General features: G+C 37.0%; 1 protein-coding gene across 2 annotated transcripts in view; it reads left to right on the plus strand.

Moving 5' to 3' along the window:
- The window catches only part of pappaa (pregnancy-associated plasma protein A, pappalysin 1a), a 137,445-nt gene that overhangs the window by 60,087 nt on the left and 57,138 nt on the right, over positions 1-20,220 (plus strand). For both annotated transcript variants that reach the window (XM_012874543.3, XM_012874544.3), the window contains exons 10-11: positions 1,372-1,568; positions 17,749-17,859. In XM_012874543.3, coding sequence (XP_012729997.1) covers positions 1,372-1,568; positions 17,749-17,859 — 308 coding nt within the window. The remainder of the gene's footprint in view (positions 1-1,371; positions 1,569-17,748; positions 17,860-20,220) is intronic.

Here is a 20,220-nt window from a genome sequence, read left to right on the forward strand (position 1 = left end):
TGGTTGTGATTGAACTCAGAAAGCTCTACTGGGTCTAAACAGTCCAAACACGATTAGGTTCTAAAGATACCTCCAACGCTGCCTCACTTACTGAGGATGAAGTGATCATGTTTGGGAGGATGCCAATGATTTTATTTTTAATAGAATACATTTTATTTAGGAAGAATCCTAAAATGTCATTACTGATGATAGCTAAGGGAATGGATGGATCAACAGAGCTATGTGTAAGTTTGGGAACTGTTCTAAAAAGAAACCTAGGATTACTTTATTCTCCTCTATCAATGATGAAAAATATCCTGCTCTACCTTAATTTGTGTTAATTAATTGTAAAAATGGTAAATGGCTTGTACTTGTATAGCGCTTTTTTTAACTAGTCTTGACGACCTCCAAAGCGCTTTACACTACAGTCTTAGTCATTCACACACACATTCACACCCTGACGGTGGTGAGCTATGTAAGTAGCTACAGCTGCCCTGGGGCAGGCTGACAGAGGCATATTGTATTCTGTTATGCAGAGACACCATCTACACTGGTGAAGAATAACTCAGATTGGCATTTTGACTGGTTAAAGTGGCTATAAAAGGTGGAAAGTTTAACTTATTTTCATTGATTGAGCAAAAATGTATTTTACCACTTGGGGACAATCATAGCCAATGTATCATAGACCTTTTAGCCCAGGTTTAGAGTTGAAAAGGGATAAAAAAATCTGCAAAACTGTCAATAGAAAGTTAACATGGTACATTTTGGAAATCTGAAAAAATATCCTAGCCAAAAATAACTATATACATTTGGTTTTCTCATATGTAGACATCCAAGTAAAACCATACATCAACTGTATATTGCCCAGTAATGTAATCAGAATTTAATTTCCGTTATGTAGCCCCAAAACTTAAAATGTGTCTTCAAAAGTCTGCTGATCGGGGCTAAAAAATGTGACCATAGTTGTTTCTAGAAATAATCTGACTTAAAAACAAGAGTGTGATGAAAAAAAAATTTGAACTTTAATGTCTATACAAAACAGTCTCCGATAAATTTTACAACCTTCATCCCGACACACATGCACTATATAAAACAGGCAAACATAGGCAAAATTCATACTTCATAGATTTGCCACGACATGATGTTCCATAAAAGGTTCCTTCAATTCTTGATGTTTAGACCCACAAAAACACATGTTTAAGAATGCCATCCTACATGATAAGACAAAAAAGTGTTACAGTGTTAATATCACAATTGCTGAAAACTTTTGAAAACAGATAAGAGACTAGAAAGTAGTAAGATCTGGGATGTGTCAAAATAAACCTGCAATGAAGTATGTGCTTGGAAAAGAAAAACTTTAATGTATATTTCATGTATTCTTCTCAACTGCAGAGGAGCCAAGCATGTGCTACTACTATGATGGCGATGGGGTGTGTGAAGACTTTGAGCGGGAAACGGGTGTGAGAGACTGTGGCCTCTATACACCCAGTGGTTACTTAGACCAGTGGGCTTCTCGTGTTGATGTTTCCCATGAAGAAAAGCCATATTGCTCTGGGGAAGTGGCTGCTGGGTATCCTGCTGTTACTAAGGTAAGTTTATAATGAATATTTTCCAAAGATTATTTTACATTCTTTATCAATGTCATAACATTTCAATGTTATTCATAAACATTTACAACAACATGAGTGACCAAGGTAATACATCTCAAAATAAGCCACAAAAATGGTTCATAAAATTAAATAAAACACAATAATTAAACATTAGTAAGATACTTCTGAGTCAATTATATCATGCAGTGTTGAGCTGTATTTTCTCTGTCTCCCACAATTACAAACAATACACAGGCATTTCCTGCCTCCACGTCTTAACATTGACTAAACTGAGGTCTTGGAATTATGTAAGATACAATCTTCTTTTCTGAGAGTCATGTAGAGCATCTTTACATGAATTCCAGTGACAAAAAAGTTTAGAATACTAGTTATCTAATATCGCCTATTTCTGCTATCCATCAGTTCATTATCTGAAATTACACATTTAGCTCCACTCTTTCTAGGATCAACACAACATTAAAAGTGATATTTTGAAATAACAATTTTTGGATGCATGTGAACTTCTTATCTACATGCAAAAAGTAGAAAAAGCATTTATTTTTAAAACTTTTATCATATATATCTGAACTTAACTGATGGGAAATAAATAGCATCATATCTTTGCTTGCATCTAAGAGTTGCCCATGTGTACAGAACAATACAAAAAAAAAGAACAAATTTTGTTTGAAAGTTCTACTTTAAAATCTTTGTAATTTGCCCTGCCATTTTAATCTTGTCAAGACTTACTTTGATCTGTGGTTCATGTTTTGTGATATACTGTCCATATTCTCATCTGCACAAACAGAAAGAAAATGCACATTTTTTGTGTAGCGTTTTTGTGGCTAATGTGCCACATTCTTCCCAAGTTTTGGTGGAACAGTCCTGGTAGTAACAGTTCATAAAACTAAACTAATGTGAAAGTCTACTAACCTACTAAAAATACTTCTGCATTCCATTAAAACAGTACAAATTTGTGATAGCTGGATACACTTAACTTATACAGTTCATGGGTTTTCTGTGCCAAACTATTATCAATAGAAGAGACTAGATCACCATAACTGTATTGCTGTGTATGACATTAATAAAATAAAGAAATGACTTAATCGGAATGTTGGATCGGCATCAATCATCCGATATCCAACCCAGCTAGTCAATATCGGAGCTGATATCCGATCCGGGTATCGGATATCGGACCTTCCCTCTTCCCTCAGTTCTACGGTCAGGAAAAAGGCTGTTAACATCTCTGCAGAACCCATACACCCTGGACGCAAACTGTTTGGACTTTTACCTACCTTCAGGTTAGTGCTACAGAGCACTTTTTTTTTTTTTTTTTTACAAAAAACAGCTACCACAGAGACAGACTTTCCTCCCAGGTTGTCAATCTGATGAACACTTCAGTTGGGGTGTCCATATCGATACTATGCTTACAGGCACCAATCCAACCATTCGTAACAACACCGCTGTGTATATCTATCTGTCTGTTTGTCTGTTTGTCTGTCTGTCTGTCTGTCTGTCTGTCTGCCTGCCTGTCTGCCTGTCTGTCTGTATGTGTAGACATCCTAAAAAAGGCTTTCTCCACAATGAAGATCTGATGTGGATTGCCTGTTTTTCGATTTTTTTGATAGGGCTGTTTTTTTTAATAGGGCTGCACCATAAAACAAGCAATATGCAACAATATAAGCAAATATTATGATAAGGATAATGGCTTGTGAAACACAAATAACTGAAAAGTGTTAACTTTTTTTTGCTTAGGGTTCATAGCAAACATTATAATCACTAGGGAGTGAGTCTGTCCAGCTACTGGAAAAATAATAAATTAATTATTTCCATCTGCTTTTTTGGCCTTGAAACATCTTAGTTGTAGTTTCTGAATCACCACCTTACCACTTCTTTGTCTTCTAAAACACTGAACAAGTGTAGCATAATATATTGCGAGAGCCTGAAAGTATGGTAACCAAATCATTAACAACACTAATAGCAGGCAAGGTATTTCATTGTGGTGTGCATATTGCATACGGTGCTATGGTGATGACGTTATATTTGAGGTATATTGTGCTGGCTTAGTACCAGACAGACTCTTCTAGCAGCCCTCTTTGTAGTTCTGTTTAAAGCTGATTTGAAAAGAAAAAAGAAAAAAAAAAAGAATCAAACACAGCAGGAGGAGCAAGGCCATGCGAGCTCCTGTAAGTTCAGAAAACATTCCAATATATTATAAAGGTTACTCAACTTTGATGGGTTTGATTGGTATAAACCAAATCATTTCTTAATTAAACGTTTTAGTGCTGGTTTGTATAAGGATTCCAAAGGCTTTACAGTCGTAAATTTTGTTTTCAGCCACATTATCAAATGGTAACTAGTATGAAAGAGGATCATTTAAAAACATAGCCTTTCGGTATCTAGGTAAAAAGCGAATCTCTGAAAAATATTAAATTTACCAAAGTAAGCTTAGCCATGAAACAGGCCTTTTGGTTTTGAAGATGCAACATAAACTTAAATCCAAAACTGAGTATTTAATATGTGAAATGTCTCCAAAGATAAAATTGTCAGAGTTTAGCTCTGAACTGTGAATTTCAGAGAAGCCTTCAACTGTAAACAGCAAGTATTGAATCAGCATGTAGATTTTGCTATAACATCTGTTAACCTGCCTGTAATATTTTTTATTTCACCAGAAGTATAAATAATTGCATCATCTGCATGTGTTAACATACCACATTGTTTGCACACAGGGGGTAAGACTTAAGATAACTGGACCAATGTGTGAAACCCTGTGAGAAACCAGCTGATAAACAGAAAAGTGGACTTAGAAATTCCGCTTTTTCACAGCTGGGGAACAAGACATAAAAGTAACATAAAAGTAAATGGTGTTCTTTGCCATACAGGTCTACAGAGTAGATTCATTGGCCACTGTTTTCTTGACAGAAAGTATTTCAAGCTTTTTTATTTGTGAAAGATAGATAGATGTAATTCCATTAACATTTAAATGCTAAATTGTAACTGTATTAAAATAGCCTCACAATTAAGGATTTGAATCCTGTCAGGGTCATGAAAATATTAGTATACAGTCTAAGTTCAGTTGAGAACAAAGACACAGTAATGATTAGAAAACCTGGGCAAATAATGTTCAAGCCTGCTTCATGCTCTCCATTCTTTCGGAAGTTAGCACAATTACATAGTTATACAGAAACATCTGTGCAAGCACAAACACAGTCACTGTGCTGCTTTCATACAGGTTTATATGGTAGGTCCATATGGGACTGAAATGCACTACTTCTGTCTTTCTGAAGCAGAACATAATGTTTCCCCATTACCTTTCTGCAGCATTCTTCAGGGGAATTACAGTAGAGATCTGCCTCCCCAATTTACTTTGTTGTGTTTATAATTGTTTGCATGTGTGTGGGCTCATTTTCTCATATTCTTGGGTCCATCAGTCAAAAGTACTTTATGCTTGTGGGGTACAACAGTTTATTGGAACCAAAATGGCCCCTAAATTTTAAAAGGTTGTTTATGGGTTATTAGGACTTGGTTTTTAGGGTCGCTCCAGTTAAATGGTTGGTAAAAAGCTAGATCATGCATAACGACAGGAGTAAAATACTGTGTGCACTATGTATTAGTACAAAGACGTTGCCTTTACATATGTGTGTTGAGCAACTTGTGATAGTGGGAGTCTCCATTTGCATTCAAACTCCAAGATTAAACAGAAACCAGGGGATTTCTCTCATTAATGCGGCTGCCCTCGCAAACTCTCAGTGCAACTTTAATTATAGGCTACATTAGCAACACATGGTCTAAGACCTAGTGTGCTAATGCTTAATGTCAGTTATTTGTTAAATTTACCTAACTTGGAATTTAAAATAAACATATTGTACACGCAAATTCTGAATTCAATAACCCGTTCACTCATCTTGTTATAATTAAACTTATAGATTGTTCGGTGGTTACCAGAAATAATCCAAGGTAATAAGCAAAGAAACAGTAACTGGGCAAGTTCTGTTCGGTTTATATATATATATATATATATATATATATATATATATATATATATATATATATATATATATATATATATATATATATATATATATTTACAGAGAGAGAGAGAGAGAGAGAGAGAGAGAGAGAGAGAGAGAGAGAGAGAGGGAGGCTCAGACAATAACCAAATATTTTGCAAAACAAAGAGTCTGGTTCCTTTTTCACATTAAAGTATTGTGAACTTATGATGTGGAAACCCTGCTAAATATATTTTCTCGGCTTTTATTTACACAATATTCATTAAGTTATTTTTGCAATGTTTTGTTAAACACATTATGTCCCGGATTGAGACACCACTTTGTAACTGGATCCCAGAGACAGGGAGCATCCTGCAGGACTGTTTTGCTCAGACAGAATGGGATGTGTTTAAAATCCCAGCCACTTTGGAGGTCTCCTCTGTTAGCATATATAGACTGTGCACTGTATGCAACAGGGTACATTACAACTCGTATAGAAAACTTGTACCCGCCATACTTGTCAGGAAGTTCCCCAAACAAAAACCCTTGATGAATAATCAGGTACAACACATGTTACATGCTCGCTGTCAAAAGTTCAGATCTGGTGATGAGACAGAGTACAAAAGAACAATATATGTGCTGAGGAGAGCCATCAAAACAGCAAAGAGACAGTGCAGGGTAAAATTGGACAGCTTTTATTGTACGAATAACTCCAGGAAAATGTGGCACGGTCTGGCGGATGACCTCAAAACCTTCTGCTTCCACTTTGAGAGCCACAACGCCGAAAGAAGGCACACGCACACTGGGGCAAGTCTTCCATTCTCCCCTCTGCCGACAGTCTCAGCAGGCCAGGTGCCAAATGCCCTGAAAAGGATCAGTCCCCATTCTCTCCTGCTTTGTCTCCCTGTGTTGTCTCCCACAAGGACAACATCATCTTGAAGTTTAGAAATGACACTGCAGTGATAGGCCTTTTTGCTGGCAGGGATGAAGCCGCCTACAGGAGGTAGGTGGCTAATCTGCTGTCCTGATGTGAGGGAAAAGAACCTCACCCTCAACACCGAAAACACAAAGGAGATGCAAGTGGATGTTAGGGGGTGGAAAAGGATTTCTCATGAGTCAACGTTTATCCGAGAGCTCAAGGTGAAGAAGTTGAACAGATTTCAAGTATCTAGGTGTCCACATCAGCAAGGATCTCACCTAGACACTTAATATGACACAACTGATTAAGAAGGCTCAGTAGTAGCTATACTCTCTAAGGAGACTTGGGAAATTTGGTACATCTCCAATGATCCTAAGAAACGTCTACAGCTGTATCGTTAGGAGCATCTTGACCAGCTGTAAGACTGGTACAGCAGCACCTCTGCAGAGGACCACAAATGCATGCAGATAGAGGTGAAAATGAAGTAGATCAGAAGCACTCCCATGCCCTGTCTGCAGAATATCTATCACTCCATAGTCCACAGAACTATGGAGAACAGCTGCCGCCACCCTTTACATTGACTCTTCACACTTCCCCCCTCAGGCCAGACGTACAGAAGTGTGAAAAATAGGACCTCCAGACTAAAGAACTCATTCCTGCTGACAGTTCTCTGTAATCATGCACAGTGAAAATGCACTTCTGTTAGTCTTGATGCAGTTTTGTTTTGCACATCTTCCTCTGCTCATTGCACACAGCTGATTTAGAACTTATGCACAATTAGTTTTTTGTATTTTTGCATATATGCACAGTATATTTGTACGTGGTTGGTATACCATCTGATTTCCTGTCTGTTATTTTCTCTGAATTTTTTTTTTATTTGCATTATTGCTTCTCTTGTTTATTAGCATTCAGAGTGTGGACCCAAGGAAGAATTTAATCACAGAAGGAAACACATTTGATATTAATGACATTGTCAGACAAACTGTACCTACTCACCAACTTTAATATTACATTTTTTAAATTTGATTTTGGAAGTTGTCCCTCATTTGGACCGACAAGAAAGTGAACTTCTGTAGGTATGGGTGGGTCTTGGTGCGAGGACATTACCTCACACACCAGGCGCTTACCAGCATTCCAGTAAACCATGGGATGGTGCTTGGAAACTCATACTTCCTTCCCTCTGTTTCTCTTTTCTCCTTGCCACAAATGCCTCACAGATGCTCACCGCTGTTTACCAAGTGCAGGCTCTAAATGTGTACGTGTGCCTTCGTCAGAGAAAGGAGATCTAGCAAAGTGGACAAGAAAACATATTTGAAAGTAACAAGATGTAGTGTGTATTTTTGTAAAGCTCTGGCATTTGGATTTATCTCAAAGAAATGTAAGTAGTGACACTCAAAATAATTTTTTTTAGATTATAGCAGAGGTGTCATCACCCACACCTTTGTCATCACAGAGGTGTCGGTGAGAGCATTAGTATTATTAGCATTACAAATTTTAAAAATCAGTCGCTGTATGTATTCCCTAGACAATCTAGAGACCTATATTTTAGCAGATTACAAAAGCACTGCCAGAATTCCCAAATCCCACATGTGTCATGGCATACAGGACCTAAAAGCTAAAATAAAAAACACAAAACAAAAACAGAGGAAAATTGAGCAACTTCCTGGCATTTACCTCATCAATTAAGTGAATCATTTCTAAGATTAGTTACTGTTCCAGAAACTAGTTTACTAATTGACCTTAGTAGTTGTGTCATTACCAAATTAAGATACCGGAGGTCAATTTGTAAATCAGAAATGAGTTGATGAATCAACAATAAAAACATATTTTTATCCTGGTTGTGGACATTCTTCAGATTACATATTTAAGGAAAATCCGTACCAGTTATGGTTTGAGGTAAACAAAACTCTGCCTCGAGATTTTGGGACTTTACCTCATTTTCGTAGTGAAAAATAGGACATGTATTGCAAATTCCCTGTAATTTCCTTAAAAGGTTTCAAAAACATTTAGCCCATTTTTGAAGCTTTAGCTGTCCTGTTATAGATTTGAAGATGATAGGCTAAGAGTTTAAGACTTTTGTTTGCAAGATGCTGTATGAATGTTTGAATTCTGGCAGTCCCAGGGTTGCATTAGTGGTAACTGTAGACACCCAACAGAGAAAGTCTGTTGGTGAGTTACATTACACCAGTAGAAGTGTTATTGACATAATTTTTCTGCCTTTGTGAACAACTCCCTTCTGTGTTTCCTGCTTTTTAAGTTTATTGTTTCACTTTATGTTGTTGGGGAATCTTTTTACAGTGCATACATAACTTTAGGGCAGTGAATCTGGCAATTGCACTCTCAGTTTCTCTTTATCCCCTTTGGTTTCCCCTTGGCTTAAGACACTTTGGTCTCTTTTTATCTAAAGTGGTGATTTACTAACACCAGTTTGTGTCTGCATAACTACGGTTGACAACCCAGCTGGTAAATATTAGGACCATGTGTGTAACTACGTGCGAGGGAGTGTGTTTGTGTGTGTTTTCAGATGCTCACCTCATCTCTAATGTAATTTTGATTGTTGTTTTGTTGTTTTAGTGTATTTTTTCAGACAAGTGAGAAATTGTTTCTTCCAGACAGATGTAACATTTAGCTATAACCTCAGTGTTTCCATGATAAATAAACAGCTAGGTTCTTCAGGAAAGATGTCCAACAGAATTATATTATTACATGTTTGTGCACCACATGTTTTATGCATTTTTTCATGTTTACCATTTAAATGGAGCAACTAAAGTTGATTTTGGATAAGTGCAGGCTTTGTTATACAAACATGCTATCTACCCCATTCCACAGCAGCAAACACTACCATCCAAGAGCCATTTTCAAAAGTAAGTTTATAACAAATATTTCAACTTGAATAATATGAGTTTCACCCTCGATCAATGGTTTTCACACCATCTTCAGGGTTAGTTTGGGATACTTATAGATTCAATAGCCTGGCAGTCTGAATTCAGTCAGTCATTGGAGATATTGGAGTACCACCTGCTGCCATGAGGTGACTCCTTGAGCAGCAGGGTTTCTTGGATGCTTCTCAATACAAAAAACTAAAAACTGCTGTTAACAGCATTGCCAAAGACCAAATGTCAGCTTATCTAAAAAGATTTAATAGCTATCCAGAATACTCCAAAAATGGAATTTCATTAAAGAGGATAACTTGTTGAAATCCTCTTCTGACTTTCAAACAGAAATTCTCTCACAGGGGACAGTCGTCTGCATTGTCAATAGCTTTTCAGCAATCCCTCATAATAAGCAAGCATGAAGCGACAGTGGAGATGAAAACTTCCCTTTAACAGGGAGGAAAACCTCCAGCATAACCAGGCTCAGTGTGAACGGTCATCTGCCCGACCGACTGGGGGTTAGAGAAGACAGAGCAGTGACACAAAAGCACAGAAGCAAACATTGATCCAGGAATCCTTTCTATGTTATGTCATTATGGTAGTAACGGATAATCTGTCTTCCCTGGATGATGTCACAGCTAACAGAACGCCAGACCAGGTGTACCTACTATGCAGAAAAAAAAATGACAGAGAACAAAAAGTTAAAAGCTGAAATAACAACAAACAATGCAAATTGGAGAACAGTAGTAGAACTCTGCAGAGTGAAAAAAATAGACCCTGATGTCCTCCAGCAGCCTACGCCTATATCAGCATAACTCAAATGATAGCTCAGGGAAACCTAAGCCACTCTAACTATAAGCTTTGTCAAAAAGGAAAGTTGTAAGCCTAGTCTTAAAAGTAGACAGGGTGTCTGCCTTACGGACAAAAACTGGGAGTTGGTTCCACAGGAGAGGAGCCTGATAGCTAAAGGATCTGCCTCCCATTCTACTTTTAGAAACCCTAGGAACCACCAGCAGACCTGCAGTCTGAGAGCGAAATGCTCTGTTAGGAACATACGGGGTAATCAGAGCTCTGATAAATTATGGAGCTTGATTATTAAGGGTTTTATACGTGAGAAGGAGCATTTTAAATTATATCCTTGATTTAACAGTAAGCCAATGAAGGGAAGCTAAAATAGGAGAAATATTGCTGATTTTCATCAGAATTGTTACTGCAGCATTTGGGATCAGCTGAAGGCTACAAACTGCATTTTATGGATGTGTTTTTCAGCATCATTGCTGAACAAAATATTTCTAATTTTGGCAATATTCCAGAGGTGAAAAAAGGAAACCCTGGAAACCTGTTAAATATGGGATTTAAATTACATGTTTTGGTAAAGGTTTTTACTTTATTACCAGAGTACAATTTAATGCCATCCAGATTAAGTGATTGAATAAGACGTTTATTTTTGAGGACTCTGGTCCAAAGATTACAACTTCTGTCTTGTCAGAATTTAAAAGCAGGACATTTTTTATGTCATCAAGACATACCTGTAGACAAAGTATATGATTGGATTCATCAGGATTTATGGATAAATATAGCTGAATGTCATCAGCATAACAGTGGAAATTAATCCCATGCTGTCTGATAAATTAACCAATAAGAAGCATATATATAGTAAATAGAATTGGCCCAAGGACTGAACCCTGTGGTACTCCACAAGTGACCCTAGAGCTTGAAGAAGATTTATTATTAACATGTACAAACTGGAATCTGTCAGACAGATAAGATTTAAACCAGCCTAATGCTTTCCCCTTAATCCCTAACACATTTTCAAGTCTTTCTAGAATAACATTATCAACTGTATCAAATGCAGTGCTGAGATCTAACAGGACAAGTACAGACACAACTCCATTATCTAAGTCATGAGAATATCATTAGTGACCTTCACCAGAGCTGTTTCGGTGCTATGATGAGCTCTGAAGCCTGACTGAAACTCTTCAAATAGGTAATTACTTTGTAAATGTTCACATACTTGATTAGCGACTACTTTCTCAAGAATTTTAGATAGATCATTCGATTTGTCTCATTTTTGTCCATTATAACCTGTCACTTAAGTTACCCATTTAAGCGTATGCAGAGTTTGTAGCCAAAGGACATCCACAAAAATGCAGTTGATTTGATTCTTAGCTGTGCTGATATCTGAATAATCTAGTTAAAGTGACTGGATGTATCCATGTTGTTATAAGAGCATTACACACCTGTTGATGTCTTGTGTGTTACCCAGTTAATAACTGTGTTATGTGATTACGTGTTTGTTAACATGTGAACAGTGTAACTGATCCTTCTACTCAGGACATATTTTTACAACAGGTGTGAATGATCAGTATCTGGTTTGTCTACTTACAACCTTGACCAGCCAAAGATCATGTCAATAGGGAATTGACACATTGACCGCAGCATAGCCACCAGTACTAAAACGTTACCTTGAATTTTTTTTTGTAGGAGTGTAATTGACCTTTCAAAGTACATGTCACTATAGTGATTAACTCCAATACATCTTTGGGTCTGTCCAAGGTTTATGACATTGCCTCACAGAGCCCATTTTCTGTGCTTGGTTTAAATAGGGCAATAGGAGAGGCTATATATTCTTTGCTTCTGTACTGAATCCATGTTATCTTTATATTACTTTTTGCCTATGGTTTTGTTATACAGTAATTGTAATATGGTAAATCCTCGAGAGTTCTTGTTCCTTCTTGCATGTATATATGCTGCCACAATATTTCTAAACAAAAGCTTAATTTAAAGTATATGATTAGAAACGTGGCATTATTGGAATAGCCCCGAATCTGTAACACCTTAAGGAAAGGCAAGGCAAGGCAAGGCAAGGCACATTTATTTATATAGCACATTTCAGTACAAAGACAATGCAAAGTGCTTTACATGATTAAAATATAGGAAAATAAACTGAATAAAAGCAAGTTGGAATAAAATCTAATACAAAATAAAACATGTAAATATAAAAACTAAAAGCAAATCTTAAAAACAGTTTGACTACAAAGTTGAATTAATGATGTTTCACTAAAACAGTGTAACTAGAACAGTCCAAGACTGCTTTTTTTTAATCTTGATTTAAAAGAACTGAGGCTTTCAGCACTTTTACAGTTTTCTGGAAGTTTGTTCCAGATAAGAGGAGCATAGGAACTAAATGCTGCTTCTCCATGTTTAGTTCTGGTTCTAGGTATGCAGAGTAGGCTGGAGCCAGAAGACCTGAGTGGTCTGGAGGGTTGATACACTGATAACAAGTCTGTGATGTATTTAGGTGCAAAGCCATTCAGTGATTTATAGACTAATAGGAGTATTTTAAAGTCTATTCTCTGAGATACAGGGAGCCAGTGTAAGGACTTTCGAACCTGGGTGATGTTCTCTACTTTCTAAGTCTTAGTGAGGACGCGGGCAGCAGCGTTCTGGATCAGCTGCAGCTGTTTGATCGACCTTTTAGGCAGACCTGTGAAAAACATTATAACTTAAGGTCACTGTTCATAAGAAAAGGGAAACTATAGTAAAGCCAGATTTAAGCTAAAGTCATCCTTTGTTTTTGCTTCATTTATTTTTTGGAGTTGATCTTTGCCCTGATGTATGGTTGCTGCCACAGTGATATTTAGGACATTTAGGAAACAAATAAAATAAAGCAGTTAGTTTTCATAATGCCTACTTGGAGTTCTAACACTTATTTATCTTTCCACTATATCATGCAGCATTTACTGTTCTTTGTTGCACAAATTATAGTGAGCATCAAAAAAGCAATATCAGATGACTTCCTTACCTTTACCAATAACAGGGTTACTCTTCATAAGAGTGTAAGTAAAACTGTGATGTTTTGATTGATTAAATGTTGCTGGAAAAGCGCTCATCTTTCAGACAAATCTATTAAGTAAGATAAAGTAGCCTTATTGTATTGATAATATAACTCATATGTTGCCTGAAATCAAATAACATTCAAATTAAGCTATTTATAGAGCTTTAACTGTTTATTTTGTTCATTTACAGTTAAAAACAGGTAATAAAGATCAGGCAGACTTTTCAGGCTCTCTCCTTACCCTATTCTAAAGTTCCATTAACCAGAAGTCAGTCAACTCAGATGGAGAAAGCAAAAAAATGTCTCTAAATACGACTTTTGGATAAAAAATGCAGCACTTCCGAAAAATACATAATTCCAGATTAGGTTAGAAAAAAATCCAGTCCATAAATCACTTTATTATCTATCCAAAATCACGTCTGTTCATCCTATTTGCAGTGTATTATGTGAGTAACGGATACAGTGCCTCCTTCAGTGCAATTTGCGTACTGCATGAATCAGGGTCGTACACCGCAACACAGGCTTCACAACTCAAACGACCTCTAACCACCTTAATTTGGTCACGTTGTGACTGAAGCAACCCGTGAGTCATTGGTGCTCTGAAAGAAGCTGAACGAGAAAAATGTTTAACACTTCAGAGTATTCATCTGCGATTTATAACATACGAGATAGGCACCAGCAACCCCCGCGACCCCATGAGGGATTAAGCGGGTCAGAAAATGGATGGATGGATGGATAATCTTCATATATGTTCACAGACAAACTGAATACCAACTGACATATAAAAAGTGATTGCAAATCAGATACATGAAATCCTTTAAAATCAATAGCACTGTAGGGTTGCACGTTACACATAGTCTTATAACAAGGAGATATTGGAATTCCAAATATGGCTGGTTGTGGTTTGGATTTTCTTATTTCATTAATGCTCTGTTTCTTAAAATTATAATTTGTTCAGAAGTGAGTAAATAAATGTGAGTAGTTGCCAATTGCAACATATAAAATCTAGAATTTACACGTCAACGTTTCTTACAGTGAGCTTTACCATTGCCTTCTTTGACCCCGCTCGGTGTGAAAGTTTATTGATGAACAAATAAAATTTGAAGGAAGGTGCTTGATGGGTGAAAAGTTGTCTTGCCATCAACGCCCTTCCTCCCACTTTCAACACTGGCACCCAATCAATGACAAATTTATTCAAATGACTGTGATTCCGCACTCACATGGGGGATGGTGGAGTGGTGGGATGAAAGGAAGTGTAATGAGCCACGGGTCACACGCGAATTACCTCCCATTGGTGTGATGCTTTGTAAAGAGGGGGATGTTTGCCTGTGGGCAGGAAAGGATGTGAGGAGGAGGGGTGCTGAGAAAGGTCTCGCTGCTTCCACCTGCGTTTACATGAACAAATTGTCCCTTCACCTCAAAGTTGTTTTTTTTCCCCATCTGCTCTGCCAGTGAAGTTTTAGCTTTGGAAAAAGGTTATCTCCATGAATAAAATTTTCTAAAACATTACATTGAAACAATAACACTTATAGAACTGGTCACATATTTAGTTGGCGTATGCAACTGGAGTGAGAATCAGATTTAAAGTGTCAAACCTGTCCCCACATGGAGTACAAAAGACATCCATAGCAGCTAATCTTGTGGGTGTGCGTGTGTGTGTGTTTTTGTTTTTAACCACATTTCAGATTTTTGTCACTTCAGCTCTGAGTGGAAAGGTCATGTCAACAGATTCAAAGGACAGATATACTGACATATAGCTAGTCTGGCCAGTTTTCTACGGTGGCAGGATCTTGCAGTAGCCTCTCTAGCAAAACTCTCATGTTACTGGTGTCTCATTTCACCAGCTCAGTACAGCAGCCGAAACACGCTGTCCTTGGTGTGTGTCCTTTCTTCTCTTTGTCTTTGTTTATCCATTGCTCAATAATCTTTTACAATCTACTGTATATATGTCTTTGTCCCTCTGCAACCAAATTCTGACCTTCCCACATTTCTTCTACTTGACCCATTTCTATCTGTGTTTAGCATCGCACCTTCACAATGCTAATAAGTTACCACAAATCCATAGAATGGTTCCCAGAATTTCTCTTTTGCTATTGCTGTCCACAAAAATAATGTGAGTACAGCATCAGTGGATTTGATATGGGTTCACAACTATTGTGGAATAATATCAGTTACTTTTCCTTATTATTTGCTACTTAAATGCAACTAGCCTGTCCGGCCCAAATTTTTGACTCTGAACTGGTTTCTTTCAACAAAGAATGCCTTGCAAAATTATTCACACCCTGTACACTTTTACACTTTCACAAATTAACACACCAAAACGTTTGGGTTGTGGAGATGTTTAAAGAGGAGTTTGTTAAAAAAAATAATAGCCCAGTTTGAACATCAGGGTACCGTTCAATCCATGATCTGAAAATGAAAGACTATGCAACAATTGCAAACCTTTGAAACCATATTTTTTCAAACCAACAAGGCAAGTATAGAGCACTTTTTCATAGTGGCAGAAAAAAGGCCTACGGTAACTCCGGAAGAAGTGCAGAGATCCACAGCCAAGGTGGTAGAAATTGTCGACATAGTAACTAATAGGCCTTGTGCACGACAACATTTTTTGGTTAAAACGGAAAAGGTTTGTTGCTTTTCTATTGTTTGTGTACACCACAATGGCCAGAGTTTCCTCTAACAACAGCACGACTTAAAAACGGGTTCCAGAGTGAAAGGGTTCAGAAACATCACAGTCTCCGTTGTCGTGTACACAGGAAAAACTGAATCTGTCTCTATGGGGAAGTCCTGGAACATGCAATCAGTACAAGTTAATGTGCAAGCCCTGTGCAGAATGGAATACGACCATTTCAAAAACCACAGTGTTGGTTTTATAACACAGTGCACCACTTTGCCAAGTTGAAGCCCCTGTTTCCTTACCCACACATTGCCATTTACCTGAAAACAGACCCCTTTTCTGCCCGTAGACATTTTATGTTTTTCCTCAAACCACGCCGTCGTTTAGTTGTATTGTTTTAATGTTATGAAATATGGAGAATGATTCAGAAATATCACTTTAAATTCAATTGTATATTATTTTCTGGAAACTTTGTATTACACTCAGTTCATTATACATCCAACCGTAGGCATAGTAAATTGTATGTATCTTTGTCTGAAAAATCTTGTTTTTGAGAAACCATTTATTATTCAACAATTACAATGCTCTCCAAAATGTTTGAAAACCTGCTTATTTAAAATATAATTTAGCTTGTTTTTATTACTCACTGGAATATCTACATGTGCACCATTTTTGAGTAACTATTATTGTGCAGATTAAGAAAAAAAAATACTTTCTCATCTCACTTGTTTATTTTTATCTATTAACTTGAGGATAAGAAACAAAGAAGTTAATTTATAAAACTTTTAAGTTTTGTTTCGCACAGCCACTGATTGAATCACTGTGACAACACAGACTCCCTGCTTCCCTGCAGTGGCAGGAGTGGAGAAAGCAAAGGATGCAATATCCCTCCTATAAAAATTATTTCACTGCAGTCGGTTATTTACATTTTATAAACGGACATTTTCGAAGAAGACAAAATACTAATCAAAATGTTAGAGTTGGTCAGTTTCTAGATTTTTTGACTTCAACTTTTATTTGCTGCAGCAATTACAGCCTCCTAGACACTGTTCGTAGAGAAGTCTTTTTTTTCTCTTACTCAACAGTGAATCTTCCATTTAGGAATGACACACAACTACTCAAAAGGGTTTAGGTCAAATGAGGAAGGGGGCCGTGTCATTCTTTATCTTTAAAGTCTTTACTGGCTAGCCACTTAGAGGAGTACTTTGATACATGCCATGGAGCGATGTCATGCAGAAAAATCTCGGTTTACTTTAAAGATGCAGGCTTTTTACTGTTCTACTAGTTGAACAAAGTGTCATCTAAAAACTGGTAGATTTGGGAGCTCCTTTTCGAGTTCAGCTCTAACCTAAAAAGGTCCATCTCACTCGGTTTTAATAACAGTTCCTACGAGCACCCCACCTTCACCTCTCTGTTGTCTGAGTCTAAGTGGAGCTCTGGATTATTTGGACCAAAACATTTGATGGTTTTGTAGTACCAATGTCATGTACCAATATTTTAGCAGTTTCAAGCAGCATCATTTATAGTTTATGACCTGTTCAAGATTAGTTAAATGATGAATTATTATACACATCTGGACATAGGTTGTGTTTGGATTGAAGTTTATACATCTTCGTGTTGGAAAATATGCAGTAAAAAAGGTTAATATGGTTAAAATGCTCACGTGCCTAATAATTCAATACAGTGTGTTATATAACAGTGAAGTGGAGGACCCAAATGCAAAGAGGGGACAGGCAGGGTAAATAAACAAAAGAATTAGGAAAATGAAAAACAGCAGCAACAAAAAAAAAATAAAAAAAAACAAGAAATCATTAAGGGAACACAAGGAACATAACAGGAGACATGGAGCTTGATTGGGCTTGACTGATAGCACAGCGGTTTTAAAAGCATGATGAAATGACAGTTTTAGGAATCACCACAGCTGAAAAACATTCCTCTTTTATGCAGACATGTCAATCCAAAGTCTTTGATCTATCCGATGGAGTCTCCCAGTATGCATGGTTCCCTTGTCAAGAGGCTTACAGGCTAACATCGGAATATTCTACGTACTGGCTGAAGGTAAGATAAATATAAAATGTGTTTTCAAGTGAGAATGTGAAACTGCATTTATGATACGCAATAAAGATGGAGACTTTATTTATTATGGTGAATCTTCACAGTAAAAGCCACCTGTTCCAGTGAAGAACAAGTTTTAATTCCTGTCAAAATTGACCCGCATCATATAAAAAAATAAAAGTCCTATTGGCATCTTCAAACATTGTTTGGAATTTCTTAGTTTCAGAATATGGATTTAGGAAGCCAGGGTTTCGGTTGTAGCAATTCTCCTGACGTGTCAATCTTTAGTTTATATAATGCCCATTTCAAAAACTCTTACAATTCATTTTGTTTGTAATAGATACGGTAAAGGAATGAGAAGCATTTTGTAGCTTCCACAAACCAAATGCACATTTCTGTGGAATTGGAAGCTGGCATTCTTTGGCGCGGCACTTGCAATTTGCAATTAATTTGATATAAATTAAACTTCATTTGAAGTACTTACCTTCAAATGAAGAGCCAAAAACAGCCAACAGACTGCTTTAAAAGATATAGATTTTTTCACAGCATATATTGGGAGTGGTAAAAACCTTAACAAAACAATTAGGAACTGTAGGTCTACTTTTTTTACAAGGTGAAAAAAAGTAGCATAATCAATGCTTTTGGTGGTTTTGGTATATACCCAACATTCCTTTCTTTACTAATTGTTATACTTTTTATGTTGTCCTATATTAATAGTTCCCTTGATTTGACCATTCATTTGTAAGATAAAAAAAGGACTAGACTTTCTGGATTTGATCGAGCTATTTCTATTCCCTCTTGACACCAGATTACGATGACATTATGACGTTTTGCAGAATCTTTGAGATTTCCATTGGTACATATTAGGAATGCAGTAGGCTCCTACAGTGTGGGATAGCTCACATCCTTTTACTGTTTTGAGTATGCACAAAAATTATAGAAGAAGGTCATAGTGGTTTGTTATTGCAGTGGCAAAATATTAAAGGTCCTCGCTGGGACAAGGGGGAACAAAAAGCAACAATTGTCATGTATTCACTCTGGATGGCTGGCACAAGCCTGGTTGGCTTGTTCATCAGAGAATTGGAAAAAGCAATGGCCAAGGCAAAATTCTCCTGATTCCCACATTGAGCTGGCAGTGCACCAAGGATTTTACTGTAAATCTCTGATCACCGTGTCGGCTACAGGAATTGTTTCTCGCCAAAGTTCTTCCTTGAACAAAAGGGATCTCACCAAGCAGCTGCGAAGAACAATCCACTCTCTCTGCACTAACAGATGCAATGGCATGCTCAGGCTCGGTGGATAAAAACCTTGGGCCCATCGCTGCATTATGCTCCAAGCTGGGGAGGAGCACCAACACCTCCAAACTGCACCCAGGCTTAGATGTAATGGCAGCTACAGACTGAAAAAAGTTGAGTTTTTCAGGCTGCCGTAGGTATGCAAAGTGTACCTGTCAGGCTGTTAAATATAAACCTCTGGCAGCCAATGATTACCTAGGTTGTTGTGAAGGTGGTGTAAATAAATTACTTTATCTGCATTCTATAATGCTGTTGTTAAACTGATGAAAGTACTGTTGGTCTTTTATCCACAACGTGGCTGAAACTGATGGTTTAGGTGCAGTACACATCCCATATATTGAGCAATTGTGACAAGATTAAAAACAAGATCAAGATTATAATGCTATAAGTGCAAACACCATAGTATTGTTGTAAGATGGCTGGAAAAGCAGCACTGAAGAAAATAAATAATTTGGCAAGCACGAGACATATGTCCCAAGATCAATGTTGCCTTCATTCTAGAAGACATTTTAGTTATTGTGGTAGTTGTGAAAACAATATAGCTAACCAGATGTGGTGTTAAGGGACCTAAGAAAACAGATACTATTTTAAAATTAATTTTAAGCATTAAATTGTTTAAAATTAAAATTTTGAAGTTAAATTTCATTTATTTTAAATAGAATTCTCCTCTATTTACTGCAGTTTCCTCTATAGGCTGGATATTCAGTTCATGAGCGAGTGATTTGGGCTGAATCCTCTGGGTGCGTGTGTGTGGATGTGACACACTTATGCGTGTCCACCTTAATCGATTTTAAAATAATAACAATAATAATATATCACTTGTTCGCTCGTGCGCTAATTTCAAAACAAATGTGTATCCTAAAAATGACTATATGAATCGATATTTTCATTTTGCATTGATGTATTTGGATCGTTAGTCATTGAATTGATATCAGCGTGGATCAATGTATTGTCACACCCCTAGAACCTATGCTATGCTATGTGAAAAAAGAAACTCACTCAGGTCTACAAATTCAGACAAACAATTATGAGAAAAGACATGAAAAAATAAATATTCCAGTCCCATTTA

Source organism: Fundulus heteroclitus, chromosome 8 (assembly GCF_011125445.2).
Source record: "Fundulus heteroclitus isolate FHET01 chromosome 8, MU-UCD_Fhet_4.1, whole genome shotgun sequence".
Classification (NCBI taxonomy): domain Eukaryota; kingdom Metazoa; phylum Chordata; class Actinopteri; order Cyprinodontiformes; family Fundulidae; genus Fundulus; species Fundulus heteroclitus.